Source organism: Alligator mississippiensis, chromosome 1 (genome assembly GCF_030867095.1).
Source record: "Alligator mississippiensis isolate rAllMis1 chromosome 1, rAllMis1, whole genome shotgun sequence".
Taxonomy (NCBI): Eukaryota; Metazoa; Chordata; order Crocodylia; family Alligatoridae; genus Alligator; species Alligator mississippiensis.
The window spans coordinates 152893076-152913330 of NC_081824.1; the positions used below are offsets into that span (position 1 = coordinate 152893076).

Here is a 20255-nt window from a genome sequence, read left to right on the forward strand (position 1 = left end):
GTTGAGTATGACCCATCCACCACTACTCTCTGGGCACGCCCCATCAAGAGCAGATTTAGACTAGACATTAGGAAGAACTTCTTCACAATTAGAGTGGCCGAGGTCTGGAATGGGCTCCCAAGGGAGGTGGTGCTCTCCCCTAGCCTGGGGGTCTTCAAGAGGAGGTTAGATAAGCATCTAGTTGGGGTCATCTGAACCCAGCACTCTTTCCTGCCTATGCAGGGGGTTGGACTCGATGATCTATTGAGGTTCCTTCCAGCCCTAGCATCTATGAATCAGCCAGTTTTTTACCCATCCAATGTGTAGGCATCAATGCCACAGTCACTTAATTTATTGATGAGGATGGAGTGAGAGACAGTGTCAAAGGCCTTCTTAAAAGTCTAGAAAGACTACGTCCACAGTGACACCATCACCCAAGGATTTAGTTACCTGGTCATAAAAGGCAATCAGGGTGGTCAGGCAGGACCTGCCTTTGATGCATCCATGCTGGTTGCCCCTGAGCATGATCTCCCCTGCTGGGCCCCCCCACAGATGTGCTCCTTGACGATTTTCTCCAAGATCTTACCAAGGACCGAGGTGAGGCTTACGGGCCCATAGTTACTTGGGTCCTCCTTCCTCCCTTGCTTAAAAATGGGGACCACATTAGCTAGTTTGCAATCCCCCACCACCTGGCCAGATGACCATGAATGCTTGGGCCAAGGGCTCCGCAATGACCCCTGCCAACTCCCTCAACACCCTTGGGTGGAGGGCATCTGGACCTGCAGATTTAAAAATGTCCAGCCCTTCCAGAAGGTCCCTAACTACCTCTGCACTGACTCAAGGCCTGTCAGAGCTATCCCCGAGATTGTCCCTTCCTCTGGCAGGAGGGACGTCCCAGTCCCTGTTCAAGAAAACAGAGGCAAAGAAACTGTTCAAAATAATCGGCTCTCTCATCTGGCATAGCCACAAGGTTACCATTTGAGTCTTGCAGGGGCCCTACATTGCCTTACTGTCATTCAAGCTTACTATCATTCAAAGCAGCTGGGGGGGGATGGGGGGTGTTTAGGTTAAAGAGAAATACTGCCAGCAGCACTCTTTCCTGCTACTCCTGACATTAACACTCATCACCAAGCTAACCGAAATCCAAGTTTTCATCTTCAATTGCTTCCTCTGGTAACTTGTATGGTCGTGGCAACAAAAGGAAAAAATAGGATACTTTAGAAAAATGGATTATTTCCAAGATGTTACACTCATCCTATCCATGGAAAACTTCAGCCTTGCAAAGGGCTTTTATACTGTACACTTATTTTTGTGTGATTATACTTCATGTATGTTTCCTATTTGTAAATGAAGAAAAGCACAGTGATTTATTTTAACCCACTTTTATGGTCTTTTCTTTGAACTGAGAATTCATTAACTATTTTTATGCATTTTTTTTGGTGTTTTTTAGCTAATTAGCCTGTGGACATCATTATCTTAATTTGTTTTCTTGGTTACTTGCATGAATTTAAAAAAATATTTGTCATGTTTTCAGTTGTTAATGACCACTCTGTCGTCCAAGCCATAACAATGGGCCTAAATTGTTAGTTATTCTCGTTCCCTGCACAGTGGGTTCCAGCTTTTAAAAACCCTTCCATTCTTACAGCTGCAATAAACTGAATTTAAGTCAGGCAGCTCTGGTTTTTATTTGCAACTATTCAGCTTTTATTGTTTCTGGCAATAACAGGATTCTTCATTTTCTTTGTCTCTAAGCCTTCACTCTTGATCTCCCATCACCCTCCTTTTTTGCATCTTCCTTTTATTGCTGTACATGACTGGCTTTTGTTTTATTGACTGCATGTCTATTCTGTCAATAGGCCACAAAGATTTTCCACCTGCTATTTAAAAGCATGGTTAACTATTTTGAAAACCCAACATACTATTAAGAACAAGTTTACATGATAAGGACAATTCTTTAAAGATAGCTTTGAAGTGTCAGAGTAAGCTGCTTCAAGATCTAAAGGACCACCATATGGACATACAGGTGCAGATAAATCTTTATTGCCTTCACTTTGTTTTTCAAAAATGAGCATTGGGTATTTAATACGTAGTAGTTTTATACCTTTCTATGTACAACATTACATCTGCATATTTTAATAGTAATGAAGTTAGTGACACTTTGATAACTCAACACAGTGTATTTATAAAATGAATTTTCTTCTTTTTTTTTTTTTTTTTTTATCAAAATACACTTTTCACTGGGATAAATAAATAAAATCCAGCCAGACCCACCTATCCAAAGTTAAAGATTAACTCTGGTAGATTCAATGTAGTACATAGTCCATTAACTACGATGTTTGCCCTCTTTATCCCCCCACTGATGCTCATCTTCTGGGGTATGAAATCACTAATTTTCCTCTGGTGTGGCATGATCTCATTCAACATCATCTTCAGCTAAGCTCTGTGCACTTACAATTCTCTGCAGAAAGAAGAAAAAGTCTTATTCACTTCACATAAAATTGTCACCAGATAATCTGTTATAAAACAATGAAATTTTATATTCAGCATTAAACAGCTGAATCGTTATATGAACATTAAAAGATTGTCAAAACAAATTAAAAGTTTAGCATCTATTTCACAGGGATTTTTGGAATCACCTTTGTAGAAACAAAATACTTTACAAAGCTAGTGCCAGATAAGTAACATCTCTTATTAGAAATCAAATAATCGCTTCTGTCCGTACAACGAAATAGATTATTATTACTTGCTACTCCTGTTCAGAGAAAATTTATGTTACCCATTGTTATGGTGCCTTTCATTCCAAAATCTACAGATTACCAACATACTTCGCAACTAAAATATAGCCATGCCTGGCTTGAAGCGTGGCAACTATGTAGCATAAAGGACTACTATACAACTGGTTAAGGAGTGTGTCATGGAGGATGCTGGAGCAACCCCAATCTACTATCTATACAAACTAGACAGGAGCTCGGTTAATTTATTACCCCAGACGCAGCCTCCCACACAGTACACTCCTTCTGAAAGGAAGGGGCATTTTGAACCTAAAGCTACAAGGAATAAATACCCTACTGCAATTTAAGCTACTCATCCACCCAAGTTGGAAGTATCTGTTCAAGAGCAATCAGCTTGTAAATTTCCACCCTCTGGCACTCGTTTTAAACTAAAAAATGAAGAGACTAAAATTGTGACACTAAAGTTGTGACACTCTCTTTTTTAAGCTTGAGATCCAAAAACATGAAATGACATCTTTTCAGTTTTGATGTTTCAGTTCACCTGATGTAGTCTGTTTTATAGCTACGTAGGGTCAAAGAGTTATAAATCTTTATTTTTAAGAGGTTAACATGTATTTAAAATAAAATACCTCTTTTCTGGGTGAAAGGGGAAATGAGGTTCTAGTCATTCAGGGAATCTTACCTGGTAATATAATAATCAAATGCATATTTGACACTGGACTATTTCTGGCACTTGACAAAAATATTTACTTACATCCCCGGCACGTTTCAGTGGGAAAAATAATCACTTATTTTGTATTAGCAATGATTTTTTGCCTTCCTAGTGAAACCAGAGAAACAGCCCTTTAAAAAAAAAAAAAATCACTTTCTACTCCTCTTGGAGAAACGCAGTTCAAATTACTTCCATTTCCCAATACGTACCTGGCTAATTGTTGGGAGCTTAGTAAGAAGCATCTGGAACACTGGTGGAGGAAGAGTCTGCTGTAAAACTTGTAATAACTGCTGTGGTTGTCCACACACAGCAATGGCATTTGTCAAGTGGTCGACACCCTTCTCGTATTCACCTACATGACAAAAGGTTCCTTTTTTTAAAAAAAAAAGTGCTTTTGGTGCAGAATGTTTCTTTGTTTGCCTTGTAGAAGTAAACTGCAAATGTTGCTGAAGAAGAAACATTGCCACTTTTTTAACTCCCCATTCTTATTTGAATCTTTCAAACTCCAAAGCTGTCTAACCAGGTCAGATACAACTATTTTTCATTTCCAAGAGATAACTGGAATAGGAGGCATCCACCCACTAATTTCTACTGGCCTAACAAACATCCTAACCCCACCTTACATATACTGACACAAGCACACACACTAAATATAGAAATGAGTTTTAAAGAACTGAATACAGATTTTAGAAATGCCTGCTATCTTTAAGATTTTTCTACTAAGCAAAAGGAATTTTTGCCTCAACTAGGCTGACATCTTAATGATACTATCTCAGCAGGAGTCCCATTTATTGTTGCAGAGTAGAACTGCACAACTACATTTCCCAGCAGAAAGTGCTGGATGCCAGTTTCAGGGTTATTCTAAATGTTACATTAAACAATCAAGGTTCTTTGGGGACATGTGATATCTTTTATTAGGTCAACTAGATAGTTGGAAAAAATGTTCTTTGCAAGCTTTCAGGGACAAACACCCTTCTTTTTGTTCCCAAAAGCTTGCCAAGAACAAATTTTCCAACTATTCAGTTGGTCTAATAACAGATATCACATCTATTCAAAGAACCTTGTCTGCCTATGTCCTTACACCAACACGGCTACAACCAACACCCCAAAACATTAAACAGTTACTTTCACAATTTGGAAGCTGAGTTTTAAAAGGAAAGCCAATTCTTCCACGGTTTTCAGACCAAGAGTAGATTCTTATATGACAGCAGTTTTTTTCATTATTAGATGGGACTTTATTTTATAGTGGCTTGAGGTTTACCCAAACTATTCAATACTGTGCAGAAAGTTAGTTATAACTGCTTAATTCCCAAATTGTGTTGGTTCTACCCTTCATAGAAAAGACTGTAAATATCTGTTAACCTCTAACTGCAGTATAGACCAAACTGCAAGAGAAATCTGTTACAGCAAATTATATATAAAAAAAGAAGAGAATGTTCAATTATTTTGAACTAGATTTGTTTAAATAGTTGTTGCATATTTGAAAAAATACCACATTTACTCAAATACAAGATAAGTAATTTTTATATATTATTCATGCCCCCATTGCATGTGGTAAAAGAGCTCCTCCATCTTATAATCACATGCAAGGAAATCTTGCTAAATACAATGCTTATCATTAAACTGCTGCCAGAAGCAGCCTGTGCTCAAGCAGTGGAAACCAAATCTGAAGTTGATTAAATTCAGCCAACACTGAGCATGACTACAAAACACATAGCCCACATAGGTTCCCATCAGTATGTTTGCCCAATCACAAAAATCGATTAATGCAGCCTATCTGCATAAAATATGTGGTAGCGCCCATTAAGCACAGTCCCCCCTCAGCGCTGACTCTTTTTCCAAGTCATGGTGAGCCACTACACTGCATACATTTTTACTTCCTCTTCGCTCTCACAGCTGAACTGCACCTTTCTTTCCTATTTTCAATTATTCCTGTTTCTTCACCAGTCTTAAATGCCTGGTAGCCTGGGAAACGTCACCAAAAGGGGCCCCAAACAGTTAACCTAGAATCCCTCTGTAGCCCTCTCTCTCACACTAGTGCATATGATTAGTGTGGCCCCACTCTCCATGAGGTGAAGCTGGACCAGGTAGCCCTGCACCTCATCTGCATTTAAATTTTGGACCACCTCAGGACACGTGACAAAAGCACCCAGTTCCAGTCATGAGTGGGAGGCTAATTAGCTAGGGCTGCACTCAAAGATTTTTTGTACCTATACTGATGGCCAAAACATTTAGTTAACATACTTATGCCAGGACACAATAGCATATAAAACTCTTCCTGGAGGAATTCCCTTTTCCAAAAAATTCTTTGTTTTAAATATTTTTGCAATACCTACCTTGTGCTAGTAATTCCTCACCAAGCTGGATTTCTTCAAGAAAGAATTTTTGCACAGCTTCAGCATCTTTTAGATCAGGGAGCTGTAACAAGGAATAAAATTAGCAAGCCAGCCCACAACAAAGCTGATAAGCAAAAGAGAACGGTTCTATTTAAAACAAAAATAAAAAGCTATTCATTTTTACAGAAACATATTAAAAAAGGATTAAGTACTACAATTTTAAACATCTAAAATGTACTGCTACATTAAAGTCATATGAATATTTCTAAGATCCTTGGCAGATGTTAAAATAATGGTGCGATTGGAATATGAAGAAGATTTTTATGCCCCATCCCAAACATCATGCTTCCTGCCATGCCACACATGCCACCAGGGCTGCCTGAAGCCTGATCCTGTGGGTTGCGCAATGGGCAGCTGTATCTTGGATGCTGGGGCTATGCCATGACCAATCCCAACGCTCAGTTGAACACGGGGACTTGGCATGGGGCAGACCCTTGGGTCTGGGATACAGCTGACCCCAGTCCAAACCTAAGGATCAGGCTGGTGATAGGCCCTAGTCTCCAAACAGGACCCAGGGCTGCCCCATACTGGATCCTGAGGCGAGAATCAGACACAGGATAACCCTAGAACTAAAAAGCTTGCATGCAGCCCAGAGGGGCTGTACACATGATGTTTAAAAGCCCAGGGCAGGGTAGCATCCCCACTCTTGGGTTCCCAGTGTCCTGAGTCTGCACTACATGTATACCACAGTTGGGCTACACGCTTGTTTTTTTGGAGCTGGGGCCACCCCAAGCCCAATCCCACAGTGGGATTAGGACCACAGCTACATTCCAGACCCTAGACCCAATCCCAACACTCAGCTGAGTATCCAGATGAGGTATATATAGTGCATCTCTGGGTTCTCAGGCTGTCCGTTATTCCATCCCAGGGAATGGGCTGTGTCCTGGAACTGCTGGTTACACACTGTCTGATCCACTGCACAGGGGGTACAGGGCAAGGCTACAAACGTGCCAATGGTGGAAGCAGCACAGCAGCTTCCTGCCCACAGCATTCTTAAATGCCCTGTCCTGCACCTCACAAGCAGGAAGTAGAGCAAGCATGATGACAGTCAATTTAAAACACCATAGAAACCAAACACAAAGATGTTCTACACATTTTATGATGCTATAAATTTGCTGAACATGTGGCATGTTGCAATTTATGGCACAATGAGGGTGCAATTAACATGTTAATAAGGTGATAAATGTAATATCTGTCAAGGCCCTAAAAATCATACACCAATTCTTTAAATCACTGGGGGCCAATCTTTTTTGCCACAAGGTAAGCCCTGCACCCTTTGAGTGCCACCCATACCCCCTTCCTCTGCCTGATCTGTTGCTCTGCTTTCTGCTCCATGCTTGTTCTGGGGGCTCCGATTTCTGTTCCCTCCCTGATCCATTGCATGTCACATACAAAGGCTTTCTGTGCCATTTGTGGGACATGTGCCACAGGTTGGCCACCCCTGCCTTAAACACATTATTCCATGTCCCACCATAATAATGCAATGTTGATGTTATAAAGAAATTTAAACTACAATGATTTGTAAAAGAGTATGCTGGAAATGTCTATGAAAGGCTAAACATTTTGGGCAACACTGGTTTATTTTTGACATTGTACATTAGAGAGATTCACCAGTAATAAGAAAAAAGATGTTATCAAATCCAAAACTTGAATAGAAAGTTACCTATCATTTATTCGGTCGTGTGTGAGTGATGCTGTAGCCGTAATGGTCCAAAAATTATTCTACAGGCAAGGATTTCTTAGAGTCATATATTTTATTGGACCAGCTATGTAGATGGGATGAAGCCTGACAAGCTTTCGAGTGAAAGACCTGACAAAGAATATCTTATATTTGAAATCTTGTCAAGCTTTATCCCAACTACATAGCTGGTCCAATTAAAAGTATCACCCTAAGAAATCCTTGCCTCTCCCATTATTTATCCAGAAGTCAAGTCACACAAGTTATACCCTCTTAGCAATTTGTAAACCTTAACAGTCCTTAAGGACATAATCCCAAGCAGGTTTTCTTAATGCTGAACTCAGTAGGAGTTCAACTATGCCACACCTCCCAGAGCTGGAACAGTCATACAAAAGTCCCTACATGTGGCTATTTATAGAAGCTGAGAAACCGAACAGTACATGTTGCAAGAAGGTTGCATGCGTTGGAAGTAGGAACAATGTGGTGAGCATGTTTGTTATTACCCTGAAATAGAATAGTTTTCTGATAGCATACTCTTAGGTTAACAATAATTTGGATTATTAAGAAGTATTAGCTTTACAGCTGAATACAAGGCATGACCTGTGGCCTAGCAATGCAGCTGACCACAAGGCAGAATGATAGCTAAGCTTTTGCTTGTGTCAAGTAATCATTTTAACTGTATTAAGCATTTTCTAAGTTAAAAAGTGGACCTGTGTCTGTGTGCTGAAAAATCAGCTACAGCAAGAAGTAAGATAAGACAGGGAAGCCATTGTTCTGGGTGCAGTGGTTGTGTCCTTGAGAAGTATCTACTACTGTGTAAGGTTTTGCTAACATATTATAATGTTACTGTTACTTAACTTTTAGCTTTTAAAAAAGTGCTAGTTCAGCTTAATAGAAATATGCTGTTACAAAGATTTGTAAAGCACCGCCCAAATATTGCTTTTTTGTTAACCCTGTAAGTCTTGCCTTATTGTAATAAGTATAAAAGATCGCCTCACCCTTTAGGGGGGGCCATTTTGCCTTTTGCTCGCATTATGGTCTTTGCTCGAGCAAATGAACAGCTGTCTGTCTTTACCCACATTGTCTGTCTATCAAATTACAGCTAGACAACGAACCTTAGGGAGGTTTCTCCCACCACAACAAGGATAGCACCCTCTAAACAGATCCCACTTACAAATAAACCTGGTACAAATGCAACATCTTTATAAATAGTACTGCATAAATTAACACAGTATTACCTTGGAAAGCCCTGCTCTCTCTTTGGCAAGCTTCTGTTTCTTCCTTCCTGTAGAGAACAAAAACATCATATGTTTTTCATCTATAATTATAAAATATGTTTTCAGCTTTTACTTCAAAACAACAAACAGGGCAAAGTTATTTTCAGAATAAGGAACTTGTAATCACAATTACTAAATGGTTGATGGAGGAAAATGGCTGATGAAGGATTATAACCTACTCCCTGCCAGAATTACCACTGAACCCTCTAAACAGGTAACAAGTGAAAAATGCTTTAGCTGAGAAATCTGCTACTCTCTTGGTATGAATTGCATTCTATGCAGTTTTTTTCTCTCATGTTATTTGCTATCCACCAAAGGAGTGAGTGTTCATACTGGGCATACTGTTCTTCTCTCACTGACTATATACCAAGTGTACAGCAATTAGTAAGTCTAGCCCTGTGTACTATCAAGGCAAGGAGGAAAAAAAAAGTGAAAAATCAACCACACAGATTATTATTACATTATGGGTATGGGATTCCTTTACGTGAATGCCTAGCCTTCACAACTAGAAGATTCTGGTTTGAAAGTCAAGACCTTGAGCCACATAAGTTCTACATACAGCCTGCTGGGTAACTGCAGAGTACAAAGGTCCAAAGACGCTTATAGGCTGAAGAACAAAACAGCAACAGAACTTCCCCAACAATTTTATCTAAGGTTTAGCAACTGGTAAAATAGGCTTGAGCAAGAAGCACCTTTCTATCCCTCCATCTTGCTGCCTCTGAAACATATATATGTGAATTATCCAAAACAGTTGAAAAGGAACCAACATTTAAGGGTCAATCAGCCAGCACAGGACCACAGCAGAAAGCTGCAGTAAAAAGCTGTACTACACTACAGGTATACTGGCATACTTAAAAACAGCAAGTCACACAAGCATTAATGCACTTGTATTGGTATATAGCTGTTTTACACTAGTATTAGATTGTTAGATAGTTATTCCCTTTATTGCCCAAGTCTAAATTAAGTCTACACTAGGGCTTTTATTAGAATAAACATTTTAACTAAGATTCTCCCCACTACCACCAACCCATTCCCACCTAAAAGTTATACCACTAATACTTTAAAAATACAGACCAAGTCTTAAGTGTACTGGCTCAGCTGTTCTCAAAACCCAGGTCACAGAACACTGGGGTTGACAAAGAAAAAAAACTGGTCATGTAGCACTGACTCTCTCTTTAATACAATTTAGCATCTGAAAGCAAGCTAAAAATACATTAGCATACATGTAAGCAACTGCTTTAATAGCTATAAATGTGTTAGGAATGGGAGGTGGTCTGCACTGTAAAGATATCTGTGAACATCTGAACAAGCTGACAACCTAATGTATGAAAATTAGAGCTCTACAAGCTATGTCTTCTATGGAAAGCATCTTGAAAGTTCAAATGCTGTCAGAACGACCTGGACAAACTGGAAAAATGGTCTAAAATGAATCAGGCGAAATTCAACAAGGACAAGTGAAAAGGCCTGCATTTGGAATGCAATACTGTACTGACCTGAAACCAAGACAACATCTAATTATTGGGTGTTCGTCTTAAATTTGTTTCTAAACACAGAACATTTATAACCTAGTTATTGGAGGGCCATCTTAAATTCAACCCCTTCCAACAACCACTGCAGCATGGCAAGCAGCAGGGGAGTCAAGTGACCTGGCCCCTGCCATCCTCACTACTTCCCCCTTCTGCTGCCTGTGCCCCAACCATATCTTGCCCCTCACCACCTGCCACCCTTACCACTTGGCCACTCTACTGTCTGCACCACCATCCCCTGCTCATTCCAGCCTGACCCCCCCATTCACTTATCCTGCCCCCCTGCTCCCACCTGAACCCCCTTCGCACTTACCTGCCTTGCCCTCCCCCAGCCCCTGCCTGGCTATGCAGAAGCAGTGGTGGCAACTTCAGCTCCAGCCTCAGCCCTACCATGTGGCCCTGGGGCCGCCACCACCATCATGTGGCCAGGAAGGGGCTGGAGGTAAACACGCACTCCAGGCTCTGGGCTAGAACCAGAGGGCAAGCACCAGCAACAAAGTGAAGCAGAGGCGCAGAGAACAAGGTGGGGGCCACTGCTGTGGTTCCAACTGCGACTCCAACCCTCAGTCAGGGCCTGAGTCACAACATCTGCCTGCCCACAACAACTTGTACTCAGCTCCAGGACAGGCTCCGCACCCCCAACACTGAAGGTGGGGGGAGGGGGAAGTCATCTTGAATTCATGAAAATATAGTAATTGCACACAGGCAGGCAAGCTTCTTTGGGTAGACGTGATATATTTTATTAGATCAACTACACAGTTGGAAAAAAAGTTCTTTGCCAGCTTTTGGGCACAAACAACACCCTTCTTCAGGCAGTGGGAAACTGCTGCTGTTCTTGTGTTCTCCAAGGTAGAAAAATGCAAATAAGTGTCATTGCACACACAAATACAGCCTGAGAGATGACTGGCTAGGCTGCAGTACTGCAGAAAAGAACCTGGGGGCTACATTATGCCAACAGTGTGCTCTTGCTGCCAAGAAAAGCCAATAGCATCCTAGGTTATATTAACAGGCATGGGTTTTTGTAAATCAAGAGCAGATTCTGCTGCTCTACTCAGCACTGGTGAAGCCTCACCTGGAGTACTGTATCTAGTTTTGGTCTCCACACTACAAGAAAAGTAGTTGGCCTTTAATTCCTGATTTTCAAAGAAAGCTATTTCAAAGCAAAAGCTAGAAAATGTTTGGAGTCTCTATACCCCAAAGGCACCACCAGACAGACACTGCACAAGGTAACTCCAGGATGTGCCAACCAAGCTCAGTGTCAGTTACTATACAACAAAAATTAGTGTTCAGATAAACCTAGACCAAGAGCTGTTCATTCACATCACTTACAAAGGATGAAGAGCCCCACAAGCTAATGATACTGTTTCTTTTATAGGAGAAAATTTTGATTTAAGCTAAAAAGAAGCCACTGTCAGATTTCCAAACTACACTTGCAAGAGAATGATGCAGAAAGGTTTTAACTATGTATCTGACATAGTTTCAGATCCACAAGCCATAGTGGGTTTGTTTTGTTTTGTTTCTGGTTTTTTTTTTGGGGGGTGGGGGTTGTTTTTGTTTTTACACATCTATATAGTATAAACTCACTGGGTCCAGCAATTAGAGACCAAACCACTAGTACCTAGATAGCAAGGGGCATGGTAACTAAAAACTAAGGGTGCCTATACACATGCATCACGGCTGCTCTGACACACTGTAATTACAGCGTGGAGCAGACTATTAATCAAGCCTGCTGCGCTCCAGCAGACTCTAGCATCACATGCATCAGCATCCCCATGCTGAAAAATGGCAACAGAGGTGCTTTAACTAAAGCTCATTCAACAAGCTTTAGCTAAAACACCCCTGACATCATTTTTCAGTGCAGGAGTGCTGACCCATGTGATGTTGCAGGTGTTAATTAATAGCAGCTCCTGGAGCTGCTCTAATTAAAATGCTCCCCCCCACACACACACTTCCCAGAGCATGTATATAAACAACCTGATAGGTTGGAAAAACCTAGTAACTATTCCATACAAACTTAAAGGGAAATCAAAACTTTCACTCATTCTAAAAAGAGATGGATTCTTTGGGGTTTTTGTTTTGTTTTATACTACAGAGAATTATACATTTCACTGAAGAATTTTTGGTCAATAATAGAAACCCCAAATTCATCTACCTAAAAGATCATAGTGACTGTACTTTCACACAACAGTTGTTTTATAAATCAACAAACCAAAGCCACAGCATAGAGCAGGGGCAGGCAGCCCAGGGCAGATAAATATTAATTTTCTACTTTTTTTTTTTTTTTTTTAGGTATCCCCTGGGTCGGATAGAATGGCCTGGCGGGCTGCACCCAGCCCCCAGGCCGCATTTTGCCCACCCCTGGCATAGAGACTGTGTTTGTGGTCTTGGTCAATGATCTTTCCCTGGAGATCAACAGGGAAACTGTGTCCTGCTGATTTTAATAGATCTTTTAGCAGTCTTTGATCCAGTTGACTGAGAGGTGCTGCTAAAGCATTTACATAACCTTGTGGGTATTCACAGGACCATTCTAAATTGGTTCCGCTCTTTCCTAGCAGGGAAACCTCAGAGGGAGATGATAGGTATGTGCTCATCACTCCTCGAGATCTTTCCTATGGAGTTCCTCAGGACTCCATCTTGCCACTCTTCCTGTTCCATGTGTACATAAGGTTGCTAGGTGAGACTGCAGAGATCTGGAGTAAGGGATCATCAGTATGCTGATGACACCCAGTCCTACCTCATTCCCATCTGATCCACACCAGTTTCAGTCTTTTTCTGTTGCCTGGCTGCAGTTGGAGAGTGGATGTGGGTGAACTAATTGAAACTGAATCCAAACAAGACAGAGATGATGGTGATGGGCAAACCACGTGACTAGGGGGATTAAGACACCTATCACTGATGGAGTTCAGCCTCCCTTGTCATTCACGTTCATGGCCTTGGGGTGGCTTCTGCATTCTCTGCTGCAGATGGATCTTCAGGTGGCAGCAGTGGCTAAGAGCACCTTTCACCAACTCCATCTGGTAAGAAGGCTACAACCCTTTCTTTCAGATTCAGATCTGGCCACCACCATCCACGCCTTCCAAATCTCAAAGCTAGATTATTACAATGTAGTACTCTTATGTAAGACTACCCTTGAAGACCGTGTGAAAGCAGCAGCTGGTGCAGAACACAGTAGTCCACTTTCTGATTGAAGTGGGTTGCCAGGAGCACATAACTCCAGTACTGTAAAGCCTGCATTGACTCCCAATAGCCTTCCAGGAGAAATTCATGGTGCTGGTTTTGACTTATAAGACCCTAAACAGTATGGGCCCTACATACTTAAGGGACTCCCTTTTCCCTTATGCCCCACTGCAACCCCTAAGGTCAGCTGTGAGCAACCTCCTGCAACCACCACTTGTCATGGGAAGTTATTCTCAGCTATCACTCCTCAGCTCTGGAACTCACTCCCCATTAAGGACCACCAGAGCCCAAGCCTGGATATCTTTCAGAAGCACTATTTGGGCAAGTGGCTAGTAAACAAACCCAGGCAGAGATACTGTTTAGGGCAGTGATTCCCCAAGACTGCAATGAGCATGCTAGTGTGCTGCTGTGAGATCCCCCATGTAAGAAGGTAAATGCTTTTCCCCAGTTAGCACCTTAGACCTGCCCCAGCTACTCCAGAGCCACCTGCTGCCCCAAGAAAGCCCTTGTGCTGCACCCCTCTCCCCACACATATGCTCCCAGCAGCCACTCTACTGCAGCTGGACAGGTGGATGAACACACACACTGGGCACTTTGCACCCCAGCTCAGCTCCTCCACTTCTCCCATGCTCTTGGAGCCACAGGACCAGCCTGAGCAGCAGAAACTGCCCTTGCCTGTTGAGAGACAGACTAGGGGTGGGAGGAAGGAGACAGTAGAAAGAGCAGGGTACAGCAACGTGAGCTCCTAACCCCGTGGTTCATAAGTGGCACCAGATAAATAGGCAATTCTGAACTTTTAGCCTCAAGGCCCCCACCTCCGTATCTTTTCTGAATTTAGATCTTTTGGTGGCTATCAACTGGGGTCCCATAACATTCAGAAAAGTTGTAGTTTTAAGGGTTTGTTTGTTTTTTTAACATTACATCTGAGCGCTGGCATGATTTCCTCTGGCAGGGGAATGCAGTTTGCTAAAGGTTTTGCACACATCTCCCCCACACACCCCTATGCACACCTTTTCAAGTGTCAGAGTGAAGTCTACTGCCAATTTTAATCCAGAAAAAAGTATGCTCCAGGTATCAAGAGTTTGGGAAACACTGGTTTAGGTCTCCATCTTATATTGGTGTTCTAGTTTCTATTTAAGTTGTTTTGTCATTCTCCTGTTTGTAAGTATTCTGCCTCTGGATAGCATATAAATCAAATAAAAAAATATCTTTTTAAAAAACTGTAAAGACTAAGCATGAACAACTTAAAATACTCAAAAGAGTTCAAAGATTAGCGATCCTGAAAGTAGCACACAATATGCATCTATGCTTCCCAATACTTGGGACAAGAAATACCAAAGCAAATGCCCAACAAAGCTATTTTAGTCTTGCTAAATTATTTGAAACCAAGAGTATACATGACATTCCAACATTCAGTCTGAGGTCAATTTAAATGAATTCTAAGAGGCTTTTGCTTTCAAACTGAACAGTAGTCAGTACTTTTTAATATCAGGATGCATAGAAAAGAATGCATTTTTGCAGTGGGAGACATTTATTTTCACTTTAACCTTCTGAGTCCCCCAATTTTCATCTTAACACATTAGAGGGAAAAGGAGATGTAGCACACCTATGTTGGCCAGTGCATTCTTGGTCTTCCCACCCAACCAGCTGGTACTGGACCAGTCGCTGCCATTCATCTACCTCAGGAGAGTCCAGTTACAAATGGTCCTTGTACTTCCTCCATTGCAGTAACACACAATACCAACTGGCTCAGGAGCCATGCAGGCAATCAGTATTAAACCAAGACCCACACCATACATAGCCCTAGGCAAAATGTGGCAAGCACACTTCTGTTTATAGGAAGGAAAGAAAAACCACCATGCTTGGCCCCACAATGAGAGGTGGCACATTATCCAAGACTGCAGGAAACGCACATCTGCACATGCAGTACAAGCTTTTGACAACATTTTCTGCAAAGAGCTGCTGGATAAGTGTTGCTCAGACTGCGTCATAAAAAAAAAATCATAAAATATCATATTGTTATCTATAGATTGTATTAATTTTGAAGCCCTATTGCTTATAAAATGTCTACTCAGAAGTATGTTTGCTATTTCTCATGTATCAATGCACCTCCAAATGGTGAGAGCATTGCTATGACTGGCATCTGAATCTTATGTCTAACGTTTCAGAGAAGACACCTTATATCAGTGCTTTGCATATAACCTGAAGTCCTTCAAATGACATTGACCCATCAAATGCTTCAACTTCAAGCACAATGGAATTTCTCTCCCTTTTTAGAAGGGATCAGTGGTTTACATTTACCAAAACAAATTTCACTGGAGAATCTCTAAACACTAAGACAGTTACTATTATCAGAACCAAACTTCTAAAACAAGACTGAAGATCTGATAACAATTTATTCAGCTGTCTTACCCAACTGCTGTTTCTGAATGTCTTGGTATATTCTTTCCAACTGTTTTCTCTCAAAAAAAACCCTGTTTAATCTGTCTGACAGTCATTATTAGCACCCTGCTGGATTTATTCCCAAAAGCAATTTTTTTTCTTCACAGAAATCAAAGTTGTGGGTTCTTTATCTACATCCAGTAATAAAAAAATTGTAATCTACAACATGGAATATGTTGTATTACTACAGAAATACTGTAACGCACAGCCACAAACAAGACTGAGGACAGGGATAAGGATGTAGCATCTAAGCATATATACAACGAGGTTGAGGAAGACCCTGAAGTAAAGGGAAGAAATTCTCTTTTTGCATTAGAGCCGATGCTCATTTCAATAAGGCCAAAATGGAAAGCCAAGAAAATGAAAACCATGTAACACTGCAATATCCCGAACTTCTATGATTCTGAATGCTATTAAATAAATATCCATTTTTAAGACCTCTGGATGTTGACTTTTTAGTCTGTAGTAGCTTGAATTTGATTCATTCCAAAATGAAGGCAGGCAGGCTATAACTGACTGATGCACCTTCCATTACAGAATGCCAATTACATGGCATCTGCTGTAAGGAATACAATGAAGCAGCATCCCTGCGGAAAAATGCCAAAATACAGAACAGATTTGACAGCTTTGTATATTCATACCTATATTTGCTTTACAAACCTCAAAATAATCCAGGCAGACTGACGTGTCATATATGAACTGTGATAATCAGGAAAGTAGCATTAGACAACACTGTGAAATAGTTAAGAACTAGATTGCTGACTACATTTTTTTTCATAGTGAGAAAAAAAGAAAAATAAATGTAAGTTACTTCTATGCCTCAAGGTATGTATCTGGCTTCTCTTGGCAATCAAGGGAACATTACATGTGCTGGATTCCACACTGGGGTTCGGTCTCTCACCAAAAGACACCTAAGGGCTGGTTTGAGGACTCATAGCCATGTTCAGAGTTTCCTTTGGAAATGTGGCTCAGTCACAGTGCTTAAAGCAGCATTTCTCACTTGGGATTTGTGGCACCATGTGGTGCCTTGAGATCCTTTCAGGAGTGCTGCAGGGTGCTATGTCACAACAGCACGAGTAGATGTGCAAACACAATTCACAAGATAAACCCTGAAATTTCAATTAGGAACCCAGAGTGTCAGAAACACTCTGCCCTGCTATGGGCTTCCTGTGGGCTTTACAATGGGCCAACTGCTCCAGTATTTTTCCATAGTCAAAAAACGAGTTAAAGCTGAGAGCAGGCATTTTCTGAGAGGCACCTTGAGTCTAACACAGCTGAGAAGTGCTAGCTTCAAACAGCAATTTTCACTGGGGGGGTGCAGCTGGTTGTGAGAGTGGATGGCACCCAGGCTGCCTCAAGCTCCTTTCAGGGGCACAATAAGGATCTGCACCACAAACCCAGAGATTTCTACGATGAAGCCAGAGTTTCTCATACCAACATCCTACATTTCATCATTTCTAACCACAACGGTCTTGCCATGTTTCCGATGTGTCCTCCCCTCGCTCTTTTTTACCCGCTGTTAAAAAGGAGGACGTGAATTTCTCCATTTCAGTCCTCTGATGGCCACCTCAGAGACACAGGCACAGGCAGCTACCAATGCTGGCAAAGCGCCGAAAACTCTGTATCCCCAGACCTGTAAGGTGGAGCCTGGGTGACGGACTGGTACAGGGCAGTTCAGACTGTCCCAGGCAGGGGGTAGAGACCTCAATGCCCTCTGGAGCAGTGGTCCACAACTTTTTTTTTTTAAACCAGGACCCATTTGGAAACATTAATGGCCAGTCTCCTCCCAGCACCCATCACTTCCAACACACTGCCCCCCAACCGCTAGGCCCAACCACCCAAGTGTGTGTCCATGGGGGGGGGGGTGGTCATGGGGCCCCAAGCAGCCCCTTGTGGCCTGGAGCTCAACCAGCCTGCAAGGGAAAAGCCGTGGTTTCCCACATTTGTTCCCTTTAAAAGCAAATCCATTTTTAAAGTTTGCAGATCCATTTTTGAAGTCTGCTCGCCCACCCTTTTGCATCACAACCCCCAGGTTGAGAAGCTCTGCTCTGGAGGTCCCGCCCCACCCCGCTGCTCTACATGGGACCCAGTGAGCTTATACTAGAAATGCCTAAACGCTAGAGATGGTAGATGGAAAACTATGCCAGGTGCTTAAAGTCCCTCTGCATACTTCGCCTGCATGTGCAGTTTGCAAACCTGACATTGACTTTTCTCTCAACCGAAACCAAAATTTTCTCCTGGAAAAAAAAAAGTGTCCCAGCTCCCTGAGCCCTTCCCGGGGGGAGGGGCTGTCGCAGGCGCGTCGCGTCGCGTCGCGCCGTGCCATGCCGTGCCGTGCAGGAGGGGCCAGGCCAGGCCTGCGGTCTCTGAAGCATCGCCTCTTACCCTGGCGGCGCGGGCGGGGCCGCCAGGGGGGTTAGGAATGCCGAAGGGGTAGGGGGGTGGCGGCCACGTGCTGCGCCAAAGGCTGCGGCAGCGCGAGACCAGGTGGGGGCGGGTGGACACTCACGCTCCCGCAGCCGGTTCTTGAAGTCGGGGTCGCTCCGCCGCTTGCGATCGAAGTAGATGCAGTAGCCGATGAAGAGCGCCCCGCAGAGCCCCGCGGCGATGGCGCTGGTCTTGCCTACCATCATGCTGCCTTGCAGCCTAGGAGCGGCCGCGCCCGCCTCGAGCCGCACAGGCACCTTGGAGCGGGCGGAGCGACAGGGAGAGAGCGAGGACCCGCGCTTCCGCCTTGCGTCATCGAACAGCGCCGCGAAGCAGAGCTGCCCGGGCCAGTGCCTGCGGGCCTGCCCTCCGCGCATGCGCCAGGGCCGCGCTCGGGCCGCCGGTGCCGCCATTTGCCACTGTGCGTGCGCGGCCGGGGCGAGCGTGGTAGAAAGTGCACCTCCTGGGGTGCAAAGGCGGGGCGGGGCGTCCCGGTTTGGCTCAGGGAGTTTTTTTTTCGGAGAAAATAATTGTTAGACATAGGGAGCTGCACTTGCCCGGCCTCTCCGGGCTTTGCTCCTGTGCGACCCCAGCCCTTGGCCCCTTCCCTGTCCCCTCACACCAGGGGTTAAAGCCAAGTACTTCCTCTGCCTCCCCAGCCTGTACAGCTCACGGTTCACATCCCATAGCTCAACTCTATCCCGTCCTGGGCTCGGTAGTGACCAGCCCATTAAGAGGAATATCCCCTCTACCCGTTTCTTTTTAAAATATGTAGCACTTTAGTGTAAAATGTAAAATCTGAGTCATCAAAGATGAGGGCTGGAAGGGACCTCACAAGGTCATCTAGTCTAGGCCAACCCCCAGCTCAAAGCAGGGCCATCCCCGGCTAGATCATCCCAGCCAAGGCTTTATCTAGCCAGGTCTTGAAAACTTCCAAGGACAGAGATTTCACTACCTCCCTGGGTAACCTCTCCCAGTGTTTTACCACCCTCCTTGTGAGAGAGTTTTTCTTAATATCTAACCTAAACTTCCCTTGCTGCAACTTGCCACAACAAGGAGCAACAGTCTCATCTGCCACCACTGAGAACAGTCCAGCTCCATCCTCTTTCAACCCCCTCCTTCAGCTATTTGAAGGCTGCTATTAAATCTCCCCTCAGTCCCTTCTCTAGACTAAATAAACCCAGTTCCCTCAGCCTCTTCTCAGAACTCATGTCCCCCAGCCCCCACACCATTCTTGTTGCCCTCCACTGGACTCTCCAATTTATCCACATCCTGTCTGTAGTGGGGGGCCCAAAACCAGACAAATTACTCCAGATGTGGCCTCACCAGTGCAGAATAGAGGGGAAGAATCACTTCCCTGGATCTACTGGCAATGCTCCTACTGATGCAGCCCAGTATGCCGTTAGCTTTCTTGGCAATTAGGACACACTGTTGGCTCATATTCAGCTTATTGTCCACTCTAATATGCAGCACTTGCAAGAGGAAACATAATTGCAGGTCAGATGCACTGGCCTGTTTGCAGAACTAGAAACTGGAAATATGCAGCCATAAGGGAAATATTCTCCAAGTGCAGAGAAGGGCTGGAAGTAATAAAAGTAGAAAGTCGGCAAGTGAGCTAAGGGGAACATTTTCACTTAAATGAGGGTTGCACTGACAATTAAACTCCAGAAGTGAAACTGAATAGTGAAAGGCCAGCCAGATAGTAGGCAAGATAAATATTAGTTGTTGTCGGCATCATATCTGCAATGACTCCTTTACTAGAGAATGAAAAGTATCCTAAACACTTGGACAACTGATTTGGAAGTCAATGGCATTGTCAGGACTGAGCACTGGATGGCTTGATTGAGGAAGACACTCCTCTCTCAACCCAACAGAGGTCAACTAATAAGAAAATATCAGAGCAAGGCTT

The 20255-nt window shown here is 43.2% G+C and overlaps 1 protein-coding gene across 1 annotated transcript; it reads right to left on the reverse strand.

Annotated features, from left to right (window-relative positions):
• Positions 1-1997: 1997 nt before the first annotated feature.
• Positions 1998-18628, reverse strand: TOMM20 (translocase of outer mitochondrial membrane 20). The gene is made up of 5 exons (XM_006274771.4): positions 18429-18628; positions 8736-8782; positions 5760-5841; positions 3633-3775; positions 1998-2437 (listed from the first exon to the last, which is right to left on the reverse strand). Exons 1-5 carry the CDS (start codon positions 18550-18552, stop codon positions 2393-2395), a joined length of 441 nt encoding a protein of 146 aa, XP_006274833.1. The 5' UTR covers positions 18553-18628; the 3' UTR covers positions 1998-2392.
• Positions 18629-20255: the final 1627 nt, after the last annotated feature.